Source organism: Acinonyx jubatus, chromosome X, assembly GCF_027475565.1.
Source record: "Acinonyx jubatus isolate Ajub_Pintada_27869175 chromosome X, VMU_Ajub_asm_v1.0, whole genome shotgun sequence".
In the NCBI taxonomy this organism is placed as follows: domain Eukaryota; kingdom Metazoa; phylum Chordata; class Mammalia; order Carnivora; family Felidae; genus Acinonyx; species Acinonyx jubatus.
The window spans coordinates 109,646,075-109,668,179 of record NC_069389.1 but is presented as its reverse complement, the minus strand read 5'-3'; the positions used below and the strand labels follow the sequence as shown (position 1 = coordinate 109,668,179).

Below are 22,105 nucleotides of genomic sequence, written 5' to 3'. Positions count from 1 at the left end.
ACAAAGTGCGGGAGAGAGAGGGTCTCAAGCACTCAGTGTGGAGCCGGACGTGGGACTCCATCCCATAACCCCGGGATCATGACCTGAGCCAAAATCAAGAGTCGGACCCTCAGCCAACTGAGCCACCCAGACGCCCCAGTGCTTCGTTCCTTTTATGAATCAAGTAATAATTATATTGTTTGGATATAACACATTTCGTTTATCCATTCAACAACTGGTGGACGTTTGAGTAGTTTGCGCCTTTTTTGGTTATCATGAATAATGCGGCTGTGAATATTCCTGCGCCGCTTTTTGTGTGAACATGTTTTTGGTTCTCCTGGGTATAGACACCCAGATCATGTAGTATCTGATCATATAGTAACTAGTTTTTTTACCATTTTGAGTTAATACAAAATTATTTTCCACAGTGGCTACAACCACTCTACAATCCCACGACAGGGAACTTTTTAACACCAAATGCTGTTTACGTTAGAAAAGAGGAAAGTTCCCAAATCCATAACCTCAGTTTCCTTCTTTAAGCAACCAGAAAACAGAAAGCAAAATGAAACCAAAGAAGAAGGAAGGAGCTAATAAAAATCTGAACAGAAATCACTGACACTGAAAAAGGGAAAACAGTAGAGAAATAAGTGATGTTAGGCGTGATTCTTCTAAAAAATCAATCACCTCGATAAACCTCTAACAAGTTTGATCACAAGAGAAGACACAACTACCAATATCGGGAGCCAAACAGGGAAATCACTACGGAATCTCCAGACCCTGAAAGGATACAAAAGGGAGTGTCAGGAGCAACCGGCCGCTCCTACGTTTGAGAACTTAGAAGGTACGTGCTAATTGCTCCAACCCACAGGGTACCTGTGATGGTTCATTTTATGTGTCAACTGGACGGGGCTAAGGGATGCCCAGGTAAAGACACACTTGTGGGGGTGTCTGTGAGGCCCGCTGGAGCTGCTTGGCTCGTGCACGCAGAGGGCTGATAGTGCGCGTGAGTTCACATTCACCCTTGCACACCCCTCTTCCTCCCCACCTGCATCAGGCAAGGCAGAGTTGACACTCAGAGCTCCCCTATTGGATCATGCCGAAGCGACAACCTTCCGCAAGATGCTGCCAGAAATTACCCACGGGTTTAGCTTCTTCCCCTTTCTTGTTCTGCTTCCTCCATTCTCGTATCAGGTTCTCCTGGGAGCACTTCTTTAAATTAATTGCATGTATGGGAATTCTCATCTCAGCATCTGCTGCTGGGAAACCCACCCTGGGACAAAGCGGGTCACGTATTCCCCCAGTTTTCAGGTTGAGGGACATCTACTGAGGTAACACTCCAGGCTTCTGTGCCCCTCACTTACTCCCCACGGGAGGAGGACCGACATGCTGAATTGTGAGTTGAGGACTAGAAATTTGGTGTATGTTGATAGATCAGATGTTCCGCGAACCCGTAGAAAGTGGTGCCAGCTGAAGCCTTCTTTGTGGGCAGGTAAGGCAAGTCCGTACTTGGCACACGGGTCAGTCTCTGTCGGAAGGAACCACTGACCTTTCCAACGGGATGGGGTCAAATATAATCATCTTGGGACCAAGCAACTCGTTGCTATCCTCAAGGGATGGTGCCATTTTGGGGACTTAGTGTTGGTCTCTGTTGCTGGAAGGTCACATATTTGGCCGCGGCCATGTGTAGATCAGCCCTGTAAGAGGAAGACGGTGCTGTTGGGCCCGTGCGTAGCCTCTGTCTCTACCAAGCGGCCAGGTCATCATGTCTCCCTGGCCATTTAGTGCTTCTTCTGCTCTCTGGTGGGTGTTAACGTGAAAAGACAAAACCCGTCACATTGTGCCCATTCCCCTAAGTCCACCCGTATGCCTCTTCCTCAGACCTCCCTGACCCCAATCTTCCCATCTTTCCCTTTGAAGCCCCCGACCAACCAAGCTAACCATTTCCTGTGGCCATGAACCAATACGTGTTGTAATCCGAGGACGCTTCTTCCGCACAAGGTGGATGACCAAGTATACCCCATACCAAGGATACCACCGAAAGCTCTGCTCGTGTCTTTCATAGAAATCCTCGAGTGTGGCCATGGGGAGGGGGGTGGGATGCACATCTTCAGCCTGTGCCCAAACTGAGCCTACCCAACCATGAGCCAAGTTTGAGCTCTTTCCTTTTTACGTCAGACGGTCCATATGCCTATCTATAGGTGTGAGTCGAGGGAGAGGTACCAGCACAACAGTGGCAGGTGACATAGGTGTCTGGACCACCTGTTCCTGCAGCTTGCTTGTGTCCCCTGGGCCTGCTTGAGCCTCATCCTGCTACATGTATCACTTTATCTTCCAATGGATTACTGTTGGGTCTGTCCAAACTGGGTAGATCTCACAGAACCCAGCTCGTGATGGGCAGTTCTGGGAACATGATGTCACTTGATGTCCCAAGGTCAGTGCTCAGATCTCTACCAGGGCCCTTGGCATGTCAGGAGCTCCTTTTCAAATGATACATAGTTCTTTGCTTCTGGATGGCCTGGCCTTGCTCCAGAACCCTGAGGATCTGCATTGCCCTGCTCCTTTTTGGGCTTGCCAGTATTTATCTATTTATTTATTTATTTTTAAGTGTTTTAAATGTTTTATTTATTTTTGAGACAGAGAGAGACCAAGCATGAGCAGGGGAGGGGCAGAGAGAGAGAATCCGAAGCAGGCTCCAGGCTCCGAGCTGTCCGCCCAGAGCCCGACACGGGGCTTGAACTCACGAACCGCGAGATCATGACCTGAGCTGAAGTGGGACGCTTAACCGACTCAGCCACCCAGGTGCCCCTGTCAGCATTTTTTTAAGCCACAGATACCTTTTGGGGCACCGGGCTGGCTCAGTCGGAAGAGCATGCAACTCTTGAGTTCAAGCCCCACGTTGGGTGTAGAGATTACTGAAAAAAATAAATACATAAACATAACCCCCACCCCCCCAGATACCTCAAGTATTATGGAACTTCTGGATCATATGACCAAAGTGGCAGGTTTGCATTTAGTACACCTTGAACTTGCTACAGAGCCCTTTCTTGCTCTGGGCCTTGTTCCAAACAAGTTGCCTTCTACGCCGCTCACTAAATGGACCGGTGCAGTGTTCCCAAGCATTGGAACGTGCTGCTTCCAGACACGAAGAGGTCCACTTTTATATTCTTTCTTAGAGGTAGGAGATTCAAAGTTCAAAATCACTTTGGAGCAAATGCCTCAGCCTTCCACAGACCCTAGATCTCTAAAAACTTCACTCATGTGGCTTATCCCTGCCTGAATCTTTGTGGGGTTTATCTCTGACTCTCTAGAGTGCATATGTCCTAGAGCATCCAGGGTACTTTTGCTTTTTTACTCATCAGATCGGATTAACATGATAACATCAATCTGAGGGATCATTATGGTGTTCTATGAAATATCCAGATGGCTTAAGTACCTTTGTGCTTTATTATGAGAGAGAACAGGAGAAATTACATAGCCCTGGGGTAAGATTGTGAATATATATTGGTGTCTGTTCCATGCAATTGGAAACTGTTTTTGATTTTTCTTCCTGGTGGGTATGAAAGAGTATATTTTCCCAAATCTGTAGCCACCTGCCACTTGCCAGAGGCTGTGTTAATCTGCTCTAGTAAAGATACCACATCCAGCTCAGTAAATGTAATTGGGAGTATTATTATTATTATTATTATTATTATTATTATTATTATTTTGAGAGAGAGGGAGAGAGAGAATCCTAAGCAGGCTCCACACTCAGCCCAGCACTGAGCCCTACACGGGGCTTGATCTCACAACCCTGAGGTCATGACCTGAGCCGAAATCAAGAGTTGGACACTCAACCACCTGAGCCCGCCAGGCGCTCCATTACTGGGACTGTTACTGGGCAGATGCCAGACTGATAAAATGGGGATGTGATGGGGACCGTGACTCTTGCATCATTGTATGTTTTGAGGGTGACACTAATTTTTGCCATTCCTGCCACCCGTGCCCAGGGATGTGATACTGGTTTTTATTTACTCTCTTGGTCATTGGGGGACTTTTTGTGAGGGGAAAGGTTTCGGGGGCTTCCACAGGACCTTTCCTATTATGATAGCTCTTACTCTGTAGATCAATGAGCTGATATATAAGGATTCTGGTAACTGCTCATATTCATCCATTATTCATCTGGGAGCCACGTAAATGACTACTGGACCTACTGTGAGACCTGAGCCAATACTCCTTATTCTCCTTATTATTACCTGACCACTGTAAACCCTCTCTCTACCCACTTTGGGCTCAGTATCAGTGTCTCCTTCACTTCCTGGTTCCAGGAGACCTCAAAAGTTCTGTGTATATTCCCCTTTCCCTGGCTATCTGAGTAAACGGTCACAGATGCTTTTGGAGAAGGACGGGGAAATCGCTACCGATGTATTTGTCATGTCGTACCGTGCTTCGTCATGGGAACCTGGCCTCTCCTTTACTTTATGGGTTCTGGGGTCTGCAAACTGGCTTAGTTCCGGAATGGGGGTGTGACTTCCCATTGGGGCAGTTGACTTCTGTTTTAGTCTGTTTGGGCGTCTGGAACAAAACACGAGAGACCGGGTGGCTTATAAACTAAACATTTATTTCTCATGGTTCTGGAGGCTGGGAAATCCAAGATCAAGGTGATGGCAGATTCATTGTCTGTTGTGAATCTGCTTCCTGGTTCACAGGCAGCCATCTTTTCACTCTAACTTCATATGACAGAAGGGGCGAAGGAGCTCTCTGGGCTTCTTTTATAAGGCCCCCCCCCTCCAAATACCCTCACATTGGGGATTAGGTTTCAACATACGGATTTTGAGGGGGACACAAACATTCAACTATAGCCACCTCAGATATCTGCTTATCTAATTTTTATTAAATAAATACATTTATATATATTTATACATGTATAAAGCAATACCCTTGTTGGCTGTTCTTATATCTTGCCCCTAGGACACAATGTTTTATGAGTCATCTCATTAGATACCTGTGGGTCAGGCCTACAGTCCTGGCTCACATCCCTCCCTCCCTCCCTTCCTTCCTTCCTTCTTCCCTGACTCCCTCCCTTCCTTCCTTCCTCCCTCCCTCCCTCCATTCCTTCCTTCCTTCTTCCCTGCCTCCCTCCCTTCCTTCCTTCCTGCCTCCCTTCTTCCCTCCCTCCCTCCCTCCCTCCCTTCTTTCTTTCCTTCCTCCTTCCCTTCCTTCCTCTTTCTGTTCCAGTAGCAGGTGGATCCGAAATCTTGTTTGCTTTTGCTTATGGGGGAGTCTGGGATTTATAACAAAGAATTCCTCAAGGGTTTTGAGACTCCCTACTGTTTTTTCTCATCATTGACAGGAAAACTTAGAGAAATTTGTGCCACTAGGAGGGATCAACGATTTTCAAAATGTAGATGGTTTGCTGGCAGCCTTAGAAGCCAAAGAACAATGGAAAACTGGTTGATGCATTGGCTTGGTTCTCCTTCTTTGCTTTACAAGGGCATAAGGCCTCACTAGACAAGTCTCAGTATTGCTTATCTGAGGTGGAATATTTAAGGCGTCTGTTGTCAGCCGTAAGCCACAGAGTGTGACAGTCTAGGAGGCCACCCATTTTGTAGCTCAAACAGCCTCCTAAAAGAAAAAAAACTCAGACAGTTTTGAGACCAGCACAATACCGTAGACAGTGGATTCCAGGCTTGGCAGAGTGTGTAAAACCTCGGATGAAACAATTGCATGATAATCCACCAGACCTTCTCGTGTGGTGCCTAGAATCTGAAGAGACTTCTGGGCAACTGAAGCTGCCAGCTCTCTCCCAGCTTTGAGGCGTCCAAATTTTGAAAACTCTGACCTGATTTATATGATGTTCTTGTTCCAAATGCAGATGTAATAGTATTTACCAATGGGTAAGGTGCTGTGGCTAAAAGCGGCCCGCTTAAGGCCTCCTCTGCTGCGATGACTTAACATACGGCCCCGGAAACTCATGTTTGGTCTGGAATTAAACCTGCGCAAGGCCGACAAGCTAATACCAGTTAGTTACACTACAGCTGCCATTTTTAGTTCTGGACTTAGAATCGACCTATAAAATCTACTAATACCAGATCTGTCTTTGGTGTCGGTCGTGCAACAGCGCGACTGAAAAAAACAATAGAGCATTTTACTTTGTTGAGCGAAAGCATATCTCACGGAAAACAATATCTCGTGGATAACTTCCTACAGTAAGAAACTTGTGTTGACTAAAAAAAAATGGGCAAAATAAATCATGTACTTCACCAAGGGAAAGGGGCAAACGGATTGAGAAAGAAGCTAAATTTGACTGGGCTATGGGAATTACCTGACAACACTTCTTTTAAAAATAATTTTGTTAAGGGGCGCCTGGGTGGCTCGGTCGGTTGATCGTCCGACGTCGGCTCAGGTCATGATCTCACGGCTCGTGAGTTCGAGCCCCACATCGGGCTCTGTGCTGACAGCTCGGGGCCTGGAGCCTGCTTCGGATTCTGTGTCTCCCTCTCTGTCTGCCCCTAACCCACTCGCATTCTGTCTCTGTCTCTCTCAAAAATAAATACATATTAAAAAGAAAAAGTAAAATAATTTTGTTAAATTTAATGTTTATTTATTTTGAGAGAGAGAGAGAGAGAGGGAGAGAGAGAGTGCAAGCAGGGGAGGGGCACAGAGAGCGGGAGACACAGAATCCGAAGCAGGCTCCAGGCTCCCAGCTGTCAGCACAGAGCCTGACGTGGGGCTCAAACTCAAGAGCTGTGAGATCATGACCTGAATCGAAACCAAGAGTCAGACACTTAACCGACTGAGCCACCCAGGCAGCCCTATCAGCAGAATTCTTTCCAGGCCACTCCCAAGCTAAGCCCAGAAAGATCTCCCTAACCAGATTTTACCAGGAGCCTGGTGGCAGTTGGATTTCATGGAACTAATGCTTGCAGAAGGTAAGAGATTTTGTCTCATTATGGTATGTATGGCCTTTAGGTGGCCTGAATTTTTTCCCACTTGAAAAGCTGATGTTGCAGACAGTGGGAAAGGCTCTTTTAATGCACGTAACTCCCACTTTGGGGATCCTGCAGCGTATTGAGTGGGACAGAGGACGTCATTTTATTTCCCTTGTTGTCCAGGAATTATGTTTGCTGACGTTTGCAGGTTCCTGTAAGCCTCAGTCCTCTGGATATGCACATCAAATGCATCAAACTCCTTGGCCAAGCTTCAGCAATCTACCAGGTTAAAATGACCTAGAGCCTTATTAAAAATTAAAGTGGCCCCTGGAAGCAAGCAGGGGCTCTCCCTTTGAACTTAGTTTTTTGGCGGGTCTGTGCATGGTCTTTTTCTTTTTTTTTTTATTTAATTTAATTTTTAAGTTTATTTATTTGTTTTGAGAGAGTGGGGGACAGAGACAGAGAGGGAATCCCAAGCAGGCTCCGCACTGTCAGCGCAGAGCCCGACGTGGAGCTCGCACTTCGAACTATGGGATTGTGACCTGAGCCGAAATCAAGAGTCAGACGCCGAAGCCACCCAGGCACCCCTAAGGTTTTATTTTTAAGTAATCTGTACACCCAGCGTGGGGCCTGAACCCTCGACCCCGAGCTCAAGAGTTGCATGCTCCTCTGACTGAGCCAGCCAGGCACCCCTGAAAGGGACACTTTCAAATGCTGCTGATCACCCATATAACATTTACTGGGGCGCCTGGGTGGCTTAGTTGGTTAAGCGTCTGACTTCGGCTCAGGTCATGATCTCACGGTCTGTGGGTTCGAGCCCCGCATCAGGTTCTGTGCTCACAGCTCAGAGCCTGGAGCCTGCTTCGGATTCTGTGTCTCTGTCTCTCTCTCTCTCTCTCTCAAAAAATAAATAAACGTTAAAAAAAATTTTTTTAAAAATCACATTTACTAAGAAGACGAGCGTTGTTACACTGCCTTTTCCTTCTGCGCTCTTGGTATGGACATGATCTGGGTTTATAAATCCAGCAATCTGATTATTGGCACAGTACAAACGGGGCCGTGTTTCTTAGTAATTCTTGATCATAGCAAAGTAGACGTGGCTGGTATGCGTCTACATACATACTCAAGCTCTAAATCTAACACAGGAATGTTTCGTTAACTGGTTTGATTGGAAGGTCGATGCAGAAAAGGCAAACATTGAATTAACAGACCAACAGAAAGCTGGCATCTACAGATACAAACTGCAGAAGTCAGATCTGATATCTGTAGATAATGCCCGAGGGTGCAATTGCCGGGTTGTATGGCAATAACCTGTTTAGTTCATTGAAAAACGGCAAACTACTTTCTGGAGCGGTTATAACACTTTTACCTTCCCGCCGGCAACGTATGAGTTAGGGTCTAGTTTCTCTGCATCCTCGGCAGCATTTGGTGTTGTCAATGTTTTTTATTCTAGCTCTTCTGATATGTGTGCAGTGATCTCTGACTGTGGTTTTAATTTTCATTGCCCAATGATACTGATCATCTTTCCATGCGTTTATTTATCATCTATGTATTCTATTTCATGGAGTATCTGTGTGTGTCTTTTGCCCATTTTCTAGTGGATTCTTTTTAACTGTTGAGTGTTGGGAGAGATTGGTTTTTTTTATTTTTAAATATCTATATATTTTTGAGGCAGACAGCGAGCAGGGGAGGGGCAGAGAGAGAGGGAGAGAGAGAGAATCGCGAGCAGGCTCTGGGCTGCCAGTGCAGAGACAGCACGGAGCCTGCCGTGGGGCTCGCACCCATGAACTGTGAGATCATGACGTGAGCCGAAATTTAAAACCTATATACCAAAAGGTCAATATTCTGACTATCTAAAGAGCCCTCGTAACAACAATGAACCGTATTGGGTCTCATTTGTCGCATGCTGTAGAAGGATAATTAAAAGACTTCGGGCACCGGGTGGCTCAGTCGGTTGAGCATCCGTCCTCAGCTCTGATCACGATCTCGCGGTTCGTGAGTTCGAGCCCCACGTCGGGGTCTGTGCTCAGCACAGACCCGGCTTTGGATCTTCTGTTCCCCTCCTTCTGTCCCTCCCCGACTTACGCTCTCTCAAAAATAAATACATATCGTAAAAAAAGTAGACTAAGGCAATGTCTGCTTCTACCCATAAAAGATTATGTGGTATGGACTTTTTCCCCTAACATAAACAACTAGTAAACTGGACAAAGTATACGAATGAGCTCTTTCCAAATACTGAGACAACAAGCAGTGCAGAACGTTGGTCCCCAAGAGAAGGGAAACAAAGGATGAAGACCCCGAGGGTCACTCAGATTGTTTTGCCTCAAAATGAATTCAGTACTACGACCCCAAAGAAGGGCAGATTGATTGGATGCTGCTTTGGGGAAAAAAAAATCTCGAAAAGACATTTTTAGGGACACGTGGAGAAATCTTAATATGGACTGAAAATTAGAAGGCATTCGTGAACTACTGTTAATTTTCTTAGTTGTGATAATAGATCTTTGGTTACATTGAAAATGCCCTTAATTTTAGGAGAGGCGTGCTGAAGTGATATGATGCCTTCGGTGTATTTGCACATAGTTTATTTTTAAAAATATAGCCACTGCACCTATGGAGGCAAGTGAAATATGGCAGAATGTTGCTAATTATTAAATTTGGATGCTGGGTACAAAGGAGGTCGTCATACTATTCTTTCAATTTTTCAGTATGTTATAAATTTTTCCTAGCAAATGGTGTGTGTGTGTGTGTGTGTGTGTGTATCGTTTTAATTTCCCCTTCTTTCTTCCTGGTGGCTGAAATGCAGACATGGTTGGAGTTCAAGCAGCCTATTTTTTTTTTTTTAACTCACAATTGCCTTTAAAAAAATAATAGCTTTGGGGCACCTGGGCGGCTCAGTTGGTTAAGCGTCCGATTTTTGGTTTCGGCTCAGGTCATGATCTCACGGTTTGTGAGACTGAGTCCTGAGTTGCTGTGAGCACAGAGGCTGCTTGGGATTCTTTCTCTCTCCCTCTCTCTCTCTGCCCCTCCCCTGCTCGCTCGTGTGTGTTCTCTCTTTCAAAATAAATAAGTAGACTTAAAAAAATAAAAAATAATGCTTTGGGGCCGCCTGGGTGGCTCAGTCGGTTGAGCATCTCACTCTTGATTTTGGCTCAGGTCATGATCTCACCGTTCATGAGTTCGAGCCCCACATCAGGCTCCACGCTGACAGCTTGGGATTCTCATTCTCTCTCTCTCTCTCTCTCTCTCTCTCTCTCTCTCTCTGCCCCTCCCCTGCTCGTGCTCTTTCTCTCTCTCAAAATGAATAAATAAACATTAAAGAATTTTAAAAAATAACAGCTTTATTGAGACATAATTCAGAAAGTATATAACTCACTTATTCTAAGCATACAGTTTAATGGCTTCCAGCATATTCAGAGTTGTGCAACCATCACCAAATCAAGTTTACAACATTAACATTTTCTTCACCTCTTCCCCAAAGAAACCCTCATATCCCTTAGCAGTCACTCCCAATTTCCCCTCCGCCCCCCACCCCAGTCCCGGGCAACTGCTGTCCTACTTTCTGTCCATTCGGACTTGCCTCTACTGACCATTCCGTATAAGTGGAATCACACAATGTGTGACCTTTTGTGTCTGACTCCTGGCAGTTAGTACAGTGTTCTCAGAGAGGAGTTGCTGGGTTATATTGTGACTGTGTCAACATTGTGAGGCACTGCAAAACTGTTTACCACAGCAGCTCAGCTATTTGACATTCCCACCGACAATGTATGAGGGTTCTAATTTCTCCACATCCTTACCAACACGAGTTATTGTCTGTCGATTCAGGTTTTTAAATTTTATTGTTCAGTTTTTTGAGTTTATTTATTCATTTCAAGAAAAAGAGAGAGAGCACAAGCAAGGGAGGGGCAGAGAGAGGGGGAGAGAGAGAACCCCAAGCAGGCTCCACACTGTCAGCACGGAGCCCGACGTGGGGCTTGATCTCATGAACCACGGGGTCATGACCTGAGCTGAAATCAAGAGTTGGACACTCAACCAACTGAGCCACTCAGGCACGCCTATCATTTCAGGTTTTTTGTTTGTTTTTTTTAATTAAAAAAAAAATTTTTTTTTAAACTTCACGTGTTTGGGGTTCCTTTTAAAACATTGTTTACGGTTATTCATTTATCATTGAGAGAGAGGGAGCATGAGTGGGGGAGGGGCAGAGAGAGAGAGACAGAGAGAATCAGAAGCAGGCTCCGTGCACTGCCAGCGTGGAGCCGGACGCGGGGCTGGATCCCATGAACCTCGAGATCGTGACCTGAGCTGAAATCAAGAGTCCGCAGCTTAACTGAACCACTCAGGTGCCCCCCAAATTTTTCTTTTTAGTAATCTTTATACCCAGCGTGGGTCTCGAACTTATGACCTCGAGATCAAGAGTCACATGCTCTTCTGACTGAGCCAGCCAGGTGCCCCACGATCTGTCTTTTTGATTATGGCTATCCTAATGGGTATGAAGTTCAATGTCATTGGGGGGTTTTAAAAATTAATTAATTAATTTATTTATGTATTTGTTTTTGAGAGAGAGAGGTCATGAGTGAGCGAGGGACAGAGAGAGAGGGAGTGAGAGAGAATCCTACCCAGGCACCAAGCTGTCAGCGAGGAGCCTGAAGCTGGGCTTGAGCTCACCCGAGGTGGGGCTGGAACTCAGGAACCGTGAGATCATGACCCGAGCCGAAACCAAGAGTCCGATGCTGAACCGACTGAGCCACCCAGGTGCCCCTCACTGCAGTTTTGATTTGCATTTCGCTGAATGCTAATGATTTTGAGCATCTTTTCTTTTTTTTTTTTAATTTTTTTTTTACATTTATTTATTTTTGAGACAGAGAGGGACAGAGCATGTATGGGGGAGGGTCAGAGAGAGAGGGAGACACAGAATCTGAAACAGGCTCCAGGCTCTGAGCTGTCAGCACAGAGCCTGATGCGGGGCTCGAACTCAAGGACCGTGAGATCATGACCTGAGCCGAAGTCGGTCGCCCAACCGACTGAGCCACCCAGGCGCCCCTTGAGCATCTTTTCTTGAGCTTATTAGCTGTTCGTGTATCTCTTTTGGAGAAACGTTTATTCAGATAATTTGCCTATTTTTAGTTATTTGTCTTTTTATTATTGAGTTATAAGTGTTCTTTATATATTCTGCATACAAGTCCCTAATGAGATATATGACTGCAAACGTTTTCTCTCATTCTGGAGTTGTCTTTTCACTTTCTTGATGGTGTCCTTTGAAGCGCGACATTTTCAATTTTGATGAAGACCAACTTATCTTTTCTTTTGTTGCTTGTGGCCTTGGTCTGATATCTAAGAAATCATTGCCCAGTCCACGTTCACATAAACAGTCGTTTTGAACGATGAGGTGGGAAGTTAAGGACGGTGAGGTAGTGAGAGAGCAGAGTCTTGGGTCTCTCGTGACTATGAAGCTGCATGCTGGCCTTGGGCTGCCCAATTCTGGATTTATTTCACCCGAGACTGAGATAAAGTATCTTATTTTTAAAAATCAAGAACTTCTGTTTCCTAAAATACACCACATCTTACACCACGAAGAAAGACAAGAGTACAGGAAGATATACACGGGGGCGCCTGGGTGGCTCAGTCGGTTGAGCGTCCGACTTCAGCTCAGGTCATGATCTCACGGTTCGTGGGTTCGAACCCCATGTCAGGCTCTGCGCTGATAGAACGGGGCCTCCTTGGGATTCCGTCTCCCTCTCTCTCTCTCTGCCCCTTCCCCACTATCTCTCTTTCTCTCTCAAAATAAATAAATAAACTTCAAAAAAAGAAGATGGGCCGCCTGGGCGGCTCAGTCAGTTAAGCATCCAATTCGGCTCAGGTCATGATCTCCCGGTTTGTGAGTATGAGCCCCACATCGGGGTCTCTGCTGTCAGCACGGAGCCTGCTTCCGATTCTCTGTCCCCCTCTCTGTCTGCCCCTCCCCCACTCATTCTCCCTCTCTCTCCCTCTCTCTCTCAAAAATAAATAAATAAACTTAAAAAAGAAGAAGCTATGTACAAACACATATAACTAGCATTGGTTTAGTATCCATTATGTATAACAAACTTTTACAAGACAGTAATAACAGACAACCCAGTAGAAAAGTGGATAATGGCAATGAGCAAGTATTTGACAGAAGAGGAAATATTATCAATCAACATATGATAAGATGCTTTCACCTTATTAGTAATCATAGAAAAGTAAATTTCACAGCCACGAACATAAAAAAATGTCGGAAATATCAAGTATTAGCTGTGATGTGGAGCAATGGGAAATCAGACCCTGATTATTGAAATGGTATAATCATTTTGGAAAACAGTGCTTTGAAGATTCCTACAAGGTTAGGGGCTAGTTGTAGTGGGAGAAACCAAACAAGCAGCTGGAAAGACGGTAGGTTGTGGTTAGAGACAGGTGATGTTTGAATTCACGATTTAGGAAGGGGAGAAATCTGTGATGACAAAGTACAAGCGGTTGGCTAACACGGAAGAGTGTTCATTGAAGATGAAGAGGCGTGTCAGTCTGGGTCCAATCAGGACAGAGAAACCACAGCAAGATTTGAACAGGACTGTGAACAGTAATAGGGGATTGGAGTAATGAGGGATTGGCTAGTAAGAAGTAAAGGGAACTCTAAAAAAATACGCAGCTGAAATCCAGGCCTTGTTATAGAAGCTGCCATGGGGCTGAGTCGATGGAACTTGCTGGACATCTGCCCTCTAGAACTTGCTGAAAATGTGCCCTTTATGGTGCTTGTTTCCTATTCATGGGGGAGGTGTCTCACCAAAGGCACCTTGCTTTAGAAACCGCCCCCCCCAATTGGCTGCCAGGAGAACCTGCTCCCCACTGTGCACTGGAGGGAGCCAGTGTCATAGAAGGGGAGCACTCGGATGCAGAGGGGGAGCACTCGGAAAGCTGGAAACCCGGCAAGAGCCTGTGGAGCGAGCACACAGGAAACAGGAAGTAAAACCCCTTCTTCTGCAATGTCTCTCTATCACCGGCTACCGCTACCGATAAAACTTCCTCTCGTGCCAGCTGGCAAAGTAAAAATGATGTAAAGGCCCAGGTCCGTTTTCACAGAAGGGCTGGAGGTAACCCATCAATCGCAAGTAGGGAAAGTCAAGGAACCGGGTGGTCGTGACCCAGGTGTTGGCGGAAATTGGGGTAGAGTGGAAGGTTATAAACCCACTTGTGTCTCCAAGTGTGACCTTGGTGTACCTGTGTCAGAATCAAGTGGGTGTTTAGTAATTTAGATTCCGGTGCCTTAGAACAGATCTTCTGAAGCAGGGTACTGGGGACTACGGCTCCCAACTCTGTTTTTGAAGTGCCCAGGTAGATCCAAAAATTTAAACATCAATTATGAACGTTTCAAACATGTAAAAGTAAACAGTATAACTAGTACCCAGCAGATGTTAACACTGACCTTACTTCCTGCAGATCTTTTTTTTATTAAAAAAAATTTTTTTTTAACGTTTATTCATTTTTGAGAGAGCACAAGTGGGGGAGAGGCAGAGAGAGAGAGAGAGGGAGACACAGAATCCGAAGCAGGCTCCGGGCTCTGAGATGTCAGCACAGAGCCCAATGCGGGGCTCGAACTCACGGACCGTGAGATCATGACCCAAGCCGATACCAAGGGTCAGACACTTAACCGACTGAGCCACCCAGGCACCCCGTCACTTAAAACTTTTGACTGACTGTACGTATTTTGTTTCTAAGTATAATTACATCAGATCAAACATTTGGAGGTCAAATCCTTCTTTTAAAACTATTATTAGACAAAACAACATGAATGAATCTGAAAATGATACTGCTGAGTGAAAGAAGCCAGGTAAAAGGAAGTACCACAGGGGTGCCTGGGTGGGTCAGCCGGTTGAGCGTCCAACTTCCGATTTCAGCCCAGGTCATGATCTAGTGGTTGTGGGATCAAGCCCCACATCAGGCTCTGTGTGCTGACAGCGTGGAGCCTGCTTGGGATTCTCTCTCTCCCTCTCTCTCTGCCCCTCCCTCACTCACACACTCTCTCTCACAAAATAAATAAATAAATATACTTAACAACAAAAAAAGGAAGTACCATACTGTATGCTTCCATTTATATGTGATTCCAGAAAATGCAAACTAATGTACAGGGACTGAAAGCAGATGGGAAGGGAAGGGGGGGGAAGAGGGGATTGAAAGGGCACAAGGACACATCTGGGGGTGATGGAAAGTTTTATCTGGATTGTGTGAGTGTGTATGTGTGTGGTTCTATCACAGGTATATACATATGTCAAAATTCATTATATCGTACATACATCTTAAATATGTGCGATTTATTACGTGTCAATTATATCTCAAAAGTAAAAATCATTGGCCAGGAAAAAAAACATGTTTGTCTTAAGACATATGTGCGCATTCATTCATTCATTCATTCATTCATTTTGGAACATCTACTGTGCCCCTGGTGCTGCTGAGAACGGTGTTAAACCAGACGGACAAGACCTCTCTCTGCTCTAGGGAGGTTGCGTTCTGGTGGGGGAGACGTATCAAAAAGTAATAATAGTAAAGCGTGGTTAAGTGTTAGGACAGGGCAAGAAGGGGAAGTTTTGAAGCTCATCTAAGCTGGTTATTTGGTGGTAGATGTCTAAAGCTGTGCTGAGAAGGATTCGGAAGCTTAGGAAGATCCTCTGTGTGAGGAGGGGTGGTGACTGATGGGGAGTACCGTGCATTGGCTAGTTTAAGGCTGTGCTAGATGGGGGGTGGGGGCGAGGGGAAGGTGGGTGATGGGCATGGAGGAGGGCACCCGTTGGGATGAGCACTGGGTGTTGTCTGGAAACCAATGTGATGATAAATTATGTTTAATATAAAAAAAAAAAAAAGACTATGCTCTTCACACTGGCCTTATCGTAAGTTTCCCAATTCTATGACTATTTCAACTGGGTGGTGACAATGTTTGAGGGTAACAAGGTCTGTTATAGACCAGTTTTTTTTTTCTCTTCTCAGAGCAGGATTTTTAACGCAAAGTGTTTCTTGTTGGGGGAAGCGTGCACTTTCCAGACTGTAGTATAGACAGAGGACAAGGGCTCTTTTGTTCTCCAAAGTTCTGTTTTCAAGTGTTTTGGACCCACTTATGGGACTGTGTCTGAGCCTTTGCTAAGGGTACTGCAGCTGGATTGTGTAGTGGAACCAGGTCCAGAAAAGGAATTGCTAAAGAATGCAAGTAAACAGGATGTCAGATGTTATCCTTAGCCTATTTCCCTAAACATAGCTTTTTTGGCTGCAAAGTAAAATGCCATTCTTCTAGCTTCTGCGTATACACCGTGATGGCTGACAGCAGGCACAATCTTCATTCACTTGGCACGTTTTCTCAGCCTACCTTCCCCACGAGGCTCAGATCTGTCTGACCTAAGAGCCAGTTGGCATCTTCCTCCTGACAGAGGCCAGATTTTCACTGGGGCTAGACTATTTATTGACAGTGTTCTCCCAGACTGGCCCTTGGGTGTCTCATCTCCAAGGTCCTTTCTGTTTTCCGAGAGCACTTGCTTCCTACTCTCTCCTTCACTTCCTTCCCTTACAGCTTCTTGCACTGTGGGGTTTTTTTTGGGGGGGGGGAGGGGCGGTGTTTGCGTGTGTTTCTTCTTTTTAATCCTAGTGAATTTGTTTTGCAGGTTTTGAAGAAGAAGCCCAGCGTTCTCCAGGATTTTTATGCATTCGATTTCTACATCTTTTACGTGTGATCTCTGTGGCTTTAAGATCCCATAAGTTGAGTGGGCTCCCCCGTTATCTAAGAAAAGTTGTTTAAATGCTTTGCTCTGCAAGCACCAGCAGAGAACTCATAAAAACGGAAGACAGTAGCAGATGCAATCGCGGATGTGGCTTTAGTCTTTGCAGCTGCCCCAGAGAGCTGTTCAGAGCAGACAGTCCTCAGCAATGAATCCAGAAGAGCGAATCGTGACATGGCTTATATCCTTGGGGGTTTTAGATTCCCCCAAAAAGACCATCTGTGATCCGGAGGAGTTCTTGAAGTCTTCGCTGAAAAATGGGGTAGTGCTGTGCAAACTGATCAACAGACTTAGGCCTGGCTCTCTAGAAAAGGTAAGAGAAAGGCTCTTTGGCATTGCTTACCGCCAGAGAGCGGTAATAATGTAACTCTGGAGGTGTTCTATTGCCAGGGACTCTCCTACTTTTCATCGCTAAGAGTTTGGCATTCTGTCTTGTTGTTTTTCTACTTTGAAAAACTCTGAAAGTGAAATATTCTCCTTTAACGATTGGCCCCCAAATATAATACAACTGATACACCTTTGGTGCCAGGGGACAAGGAAGAAATACTGCTATCATTTGCTCTGTCATAGAGATCCATGTGGTACCTCCCTGTGTATCAAAGGTATCTGTTGAACTTGGGGTCTATGTGAGTCTGTGTAATCATGGCATGATTTAGAGCAGATACTAATGGTGTTTATTGACAGTCTGACTAAAATCCATGGCGATTTTCTTCTCAAAGAAAGAAAATATCCATTGGAACAGAGGCTATTTAGCAACCAGGAGAAATAACCCAAAATGTCAGGAAAGCTTTGGTAAAACAATAGAAACCAAATATAGGTTTTGAATGCAACGTGCGTTCAAAGCGAAACTAACTTTACTCTCTTCTAGACTCCAAAAGTGTTAATGTTGGGAACCCATGATCACGAGGATGGCTAATTTCTAAAGTAGGCACTTTACGTGAGTTTAGAGGTCAAGTCCTCCTGTCACTTTCTTTAGGTTGGCAGGGAACATGACCGTGAGCGTAACGTGACTTCTTTTGCCTCCTTGAACCAGTTTGCATTTTTAGTGAGCCAACTGATTGACTCAGAAGTTTTCTGAAACTTGAAAACCACTGCTGACATGGTGGTGAAACACACAGAACTATGACCAAATGTTGCAAACGGCCAAGGGGAAAGTATAATTTTAGATTAAATGCAAGAACCAAGCTCAAAAAACAGCCTGGATCTAATTCGCTATCGCCACACTTTGGCAGAAGGCGAAGAAAAAGTTTGCACGCAGAGATAGATGGTTTGGGACTAGAGGTTTAGTGACATTTGAAACGGGACCGACCGTTTAGACTTTTACATCACTTCCTCCGGTGGTTATTTCTCTTCCTGGATTGACAGCGGTGTTGCCCCTGCCTTAAAAGGCCTACCTCTCGGATTATCAGCAAATGAGGAATGTGGCATGCTTGGCATGGGATGACAGCATCCAAGTGACATTTGACTGTGTTTCTCTAGTTCTGTTTGGAGCCGCAAACCGAAGCCGACTGCCTCAACAACATCAGTGACTTCCTGAACGGATGTGCAACCCTTCAGGTGGAGGTAAGCCCGCCCAGGCCCTGCTAAGGAAGATGCTGTTGTACTAAAAGCGCTTGGTTGATTTTGACTCTTGAACAGAGGTAGCGCTTTAGGGAAACCGTGGTTAAGATTGGTGGTCTGCAGTGGTGGCTCGTCAGTCTGTCTTTTCCAGAAACCAGTTCTGAAGCAAAAGAAAACAAAATCTACAACTCACAATGTGATATATATATATATATATATATATATATATATATATATATATATATATATATATATATATTTTAAATAGGGTGTTTTTTTTTCAAGTTTATTTATTTATTCTGAGAGAGAGGAGGGGAGGGGCAGAGAGAGGGACAGGGAATCCCAAGCAGGCTCTGTGCTGACAGCGCGGGGCTCGAACTCACGAGCCGAGCGCGAGATCATGCCTGGAGCCGAAATCAAGAGTAGGACGCTCAGCCGACTGAGCCACCCTGGCACCCCGGAATATGAATATCTTTTACTACAGCATCCAAGCCTTGACCATAATCCCCCTGAGCTGGGAAGAGAGGAAAGTATATTGTCACTTTTTCCCATTAACACTTTAAGGGCATTTAAAAAAAATGTTTATTTATTTTGAGAGAGGGAGAAAGAGTGTGAGTGGGGGAGGGACAGAGAGAAAGGGAGAGAGAGAATCCCAAAGCAGGCTTCCTGCTCAGCACAGAGCCCAGCTCGGGGCTTGATCCCATGAACCGTGAGATCATGACCTGAGACGAAATCAAAAGTCGGACCCTTAAACTGACCGAGCCCCCCGGGCGCCCCTCCCATTAACCCTTTAGAACAGAAGCCTTGGAAAGCTGAGAAAACGTGGGCCTGTGGTAGAAATTGTATATGAACTTACATCGCATTATGTTATGTTATATGGATCCTTACAGTACATATGGGGGCGTTGCTGGAAAGGAGGTGATACTTTGCCTGAGTGTTGAATTACTTAACTTTGCTGTTCCTCAACGTGTGTGTGTGTGTGTGTGTGTGTGCGTGCGCGTGTGTGTATCACTTCTTTATGTGCAGAAGCAAAAACCAGGGAAACAACGTCAGTATCTAGCAATAGGGGAGTAGTCAAATAAATAAAGTATAGTACATTCAAATGATGCTGAAGTCTTATACATTCCTTTAAAAAAGATTGTAGTTTTGAAAATGGAAGTACAGTTGCCATATCATATTGTATTTGTTTCAGGCGTACAGCATGGTGATTTGCCAATTCTGTGTATTACATACACAGCGCTCATCATTATAAGTATAGCTACTGTTCGACACCATACAACGTTACTATCTCATTATTGACTATATTCCCCATGCTGTACTTTCCATCCTCGTGACTTACTTATTTTATAACTGGAAGTTTGTGCCTCTGGACTGCCTTCACCTATTTTACCCAGCCCCCCAGTTCCCTTCCTTCTGGCAACCACTGGTTTGTTCTCTGTATTTGTCGGTTTCTGCTTTGTTTTGTTTCTTAGATTCCACGTTATCACTGAAATAACATGATAATGGTCTTTCTTTGTCTTGACTTATTTCACTTAGCATAATGCCCTCTGGGTCCATCCGTGTTGTCACAAATGGCGAGATTTCGTTCTTTTTTTTTTTTTTAATAAAATGTTTATTTTTTTATTTTGAGAGAGAGAGAGAGAGAGCACGAGCAGGGGAGGGGCAGAGAGAGAGGGAGAGACTCCCAAGCAGCCGATGTGGGGCTTGAACTCACGAACCCTGAGATCATTACCTGAGCCAAAAATCAAGAGTCGAGCATTTAACTGACTGAGCCACTGAGCCACCCAGGCACCCCCATTCTTTTTTTAATGGTTTATATACACATCTGTGTCCATTCTTCTATCAGTGGACACTTGGGTGGCTTCCATATCTTAACTATTGTAAATAATGCTGCAATAAACATATGGGTGCATATCTTTTTGAATTTGTGCTTTTCCCCCCTTTGGGTATGTGCCTCGGTATTTTGATCTGTACAACCGACACAAGAATTACTACTTCATGGGGCTGTTTTAAGGATTAAATGAGATACTACATAATAATTTAGCACTAAGAGCTCCAACCTGAAAAAGATCTGTGAGATAATGTATGTACAGTCCTCAGCAGAGAACCAGGGACATAAGAAGTATAGACATGTATTAGCAGTGTTATTTGTGGAGAATTATTAGTAGTGGGTTGATCATGCCCTCCGATGCTGGATTGCTTGGGTCCAAATCTCAGTTCTCTTCTTACTAGTAGCTTTGTGGCTTTGGGCATGTTACTTGACTACGCCTTAGTCTCCCCACCTGTAAAATGGGAAGGATAGCAGCACACATCTCATAGGATCAGTGTAAGATGCCAATGAATTCATGTCCCCAGAAGAGTGCCTCGTACATAGTAACTATCCTCCAAGTGTTAGCTATCATTATTAGTAGTAATGCAAGTCGCTTTGCCCCAGATAAAACTTGGTTTGCTTCAGGATTTTTTCCTAAAGCTAGCCACAGCATCAGGCTACGCTTGTCTCAGAATATCGTGTTCCAGGTGTCCCTGTTGCCCAATTTTAGCTGCGTGTGTATGCACGGGCACGTGTGTGTGTATGCTTTTTGAGGTAAGTGGAGCCTGGGACGACTGTATGTATCTTATAGAATAATGTCTTCTACGGAACAGATCATGGTATTTTCTTTTTTATTTGACAAATAAAAACATGGTGATTTTTCTGATAAATAAAGCTTACTCCTGTAAGTAGCAATGCTTAAAATATTTTCACCCACTTCGGATACAAATCTTTCTTTTTTTTTTAAATGCTTATTTATTTTATTTTGAGAGACAGATCGGGGGTGGGGGGGGCAGACAGAGAGAGAAAGAATCCGAAGCAGGCTCCAGGCTCCGAGCGGTCGGCACAGAGCCCGACGCGGGGCTCGAACCCACGAACCGGGAGACCATGACCTGAGCTGAAGTCGGACGCTTAACCGACCGAGCCCCCCAGGCGCCCCAAGTTCGTGCCTTAAACCATATCGCTTTTCATTCCCCCACCTCCCCATCCCGTGGTAACTACCATCTTACTCCCAGTTTTTCGAGTTTGACTTTTTTAGATTCCACATGTAAGTGAGGTCACACACTACTTGTCTTTCTGTGACTTCTCTAACTTAGCGTAATGTGCCCAGGGGCCATCCGTGTTGTCACAGGTGGCAAGATACGCTCCTTTGTCGTGGCTGAATAATACTTGATTGTGTATACATACCACATCTTTTTTATCCGTCCATCCATCCATGGACATTTAAGTTGTTTCCATCTCTCGTCGCTTCAGCTACAGTATCTCTCAGGCCTACCTTACCTAGCAACAGTGCCTAGTATAGGACATACTTAATAGATTTTGATTAATGCCATAAAGCTGTTAACGTACAAAACGCAAGGAGAGTAGGGCTTGACCGTTGCCCAGAACACATTATTATTTATCGAAAGAGAGAGTGCCAGTTTGAAACGGTCAGCTGGGAAATGCAGAAAAATGAAGCCAGAGATACAGCAGAATGACAGCTCGAGTGCTGGCTGTGGGGCATGGTGGCCCCATTAAAGAGTTGCTGCCTTCTGAATCTCTAGGGGTCCAGCGGGCCTCTCCAAAGGACCTCCGTCTTTGTGTGCTCATATGGTGGTAGTGTCTGAGGGTGTCTAGAAGATCGCACAGCTAGTAAGTGGTCAGGGAGGTTTGCTGAGACATCTAAAATACAAAGCACTCGCTGAAGCACCTCCTAACTTTGATAGTATCTGTTTTTTCAAGTTTTGTTTATTTAAGGACTCTCCATCCCCAACGTGGGGCTTAAACTCATGACCCTGAGATCCAGGCTTGCAGGGTCTTCCAACTGAGCCAGCCAGGCACCCCGATGGTATCTTTTGAAACACACAAGTTTTTTAAGTTTG

The 22,105-nt window shown here is 45.0% G+C and overlaps 1 protein-coding gene across 5 annotated transcripts in view; it reads left to right on the top strand.

Moving 5' to 3' along the window:
- Positions 1-556: 556 nt before the first annotated feature.
- The window catches only part of ARHGEF6 (Rac/Cdc42 guanine nucleotide exchange factor 6), a 116,025-nt gene continuing 94,476 nt past the window's right edge, over positions 557-22,105 (top strand). For 3 of the 5 annotated variants that reach the window (XM_027054817.2, XM_027054815.2, XM_027054816.2), the window contains exons 1-3: positions 16,445-16,460; positions 16,541-16,967; positions 18,134-18,217. In XM_027054817.2, coding sequence (XP_026910618.1) covers positions 16,803-16,967; positions 18,134-18,217 — 249 coding nt within the window. In that variant the 5' untranslated portion in view covers positions 16,445-16,460; positions 16,541-16,802. Of the gene's footprint in view, positions 821-16,443; positions 16,461-16,540; positions 16,968-18,133; positions 18,218-22,105 lie in introns of those variants that run through there. The other 2 variants (XM_053201743.1, XM_053201744.1) reach the window with 2 other exon arrangements.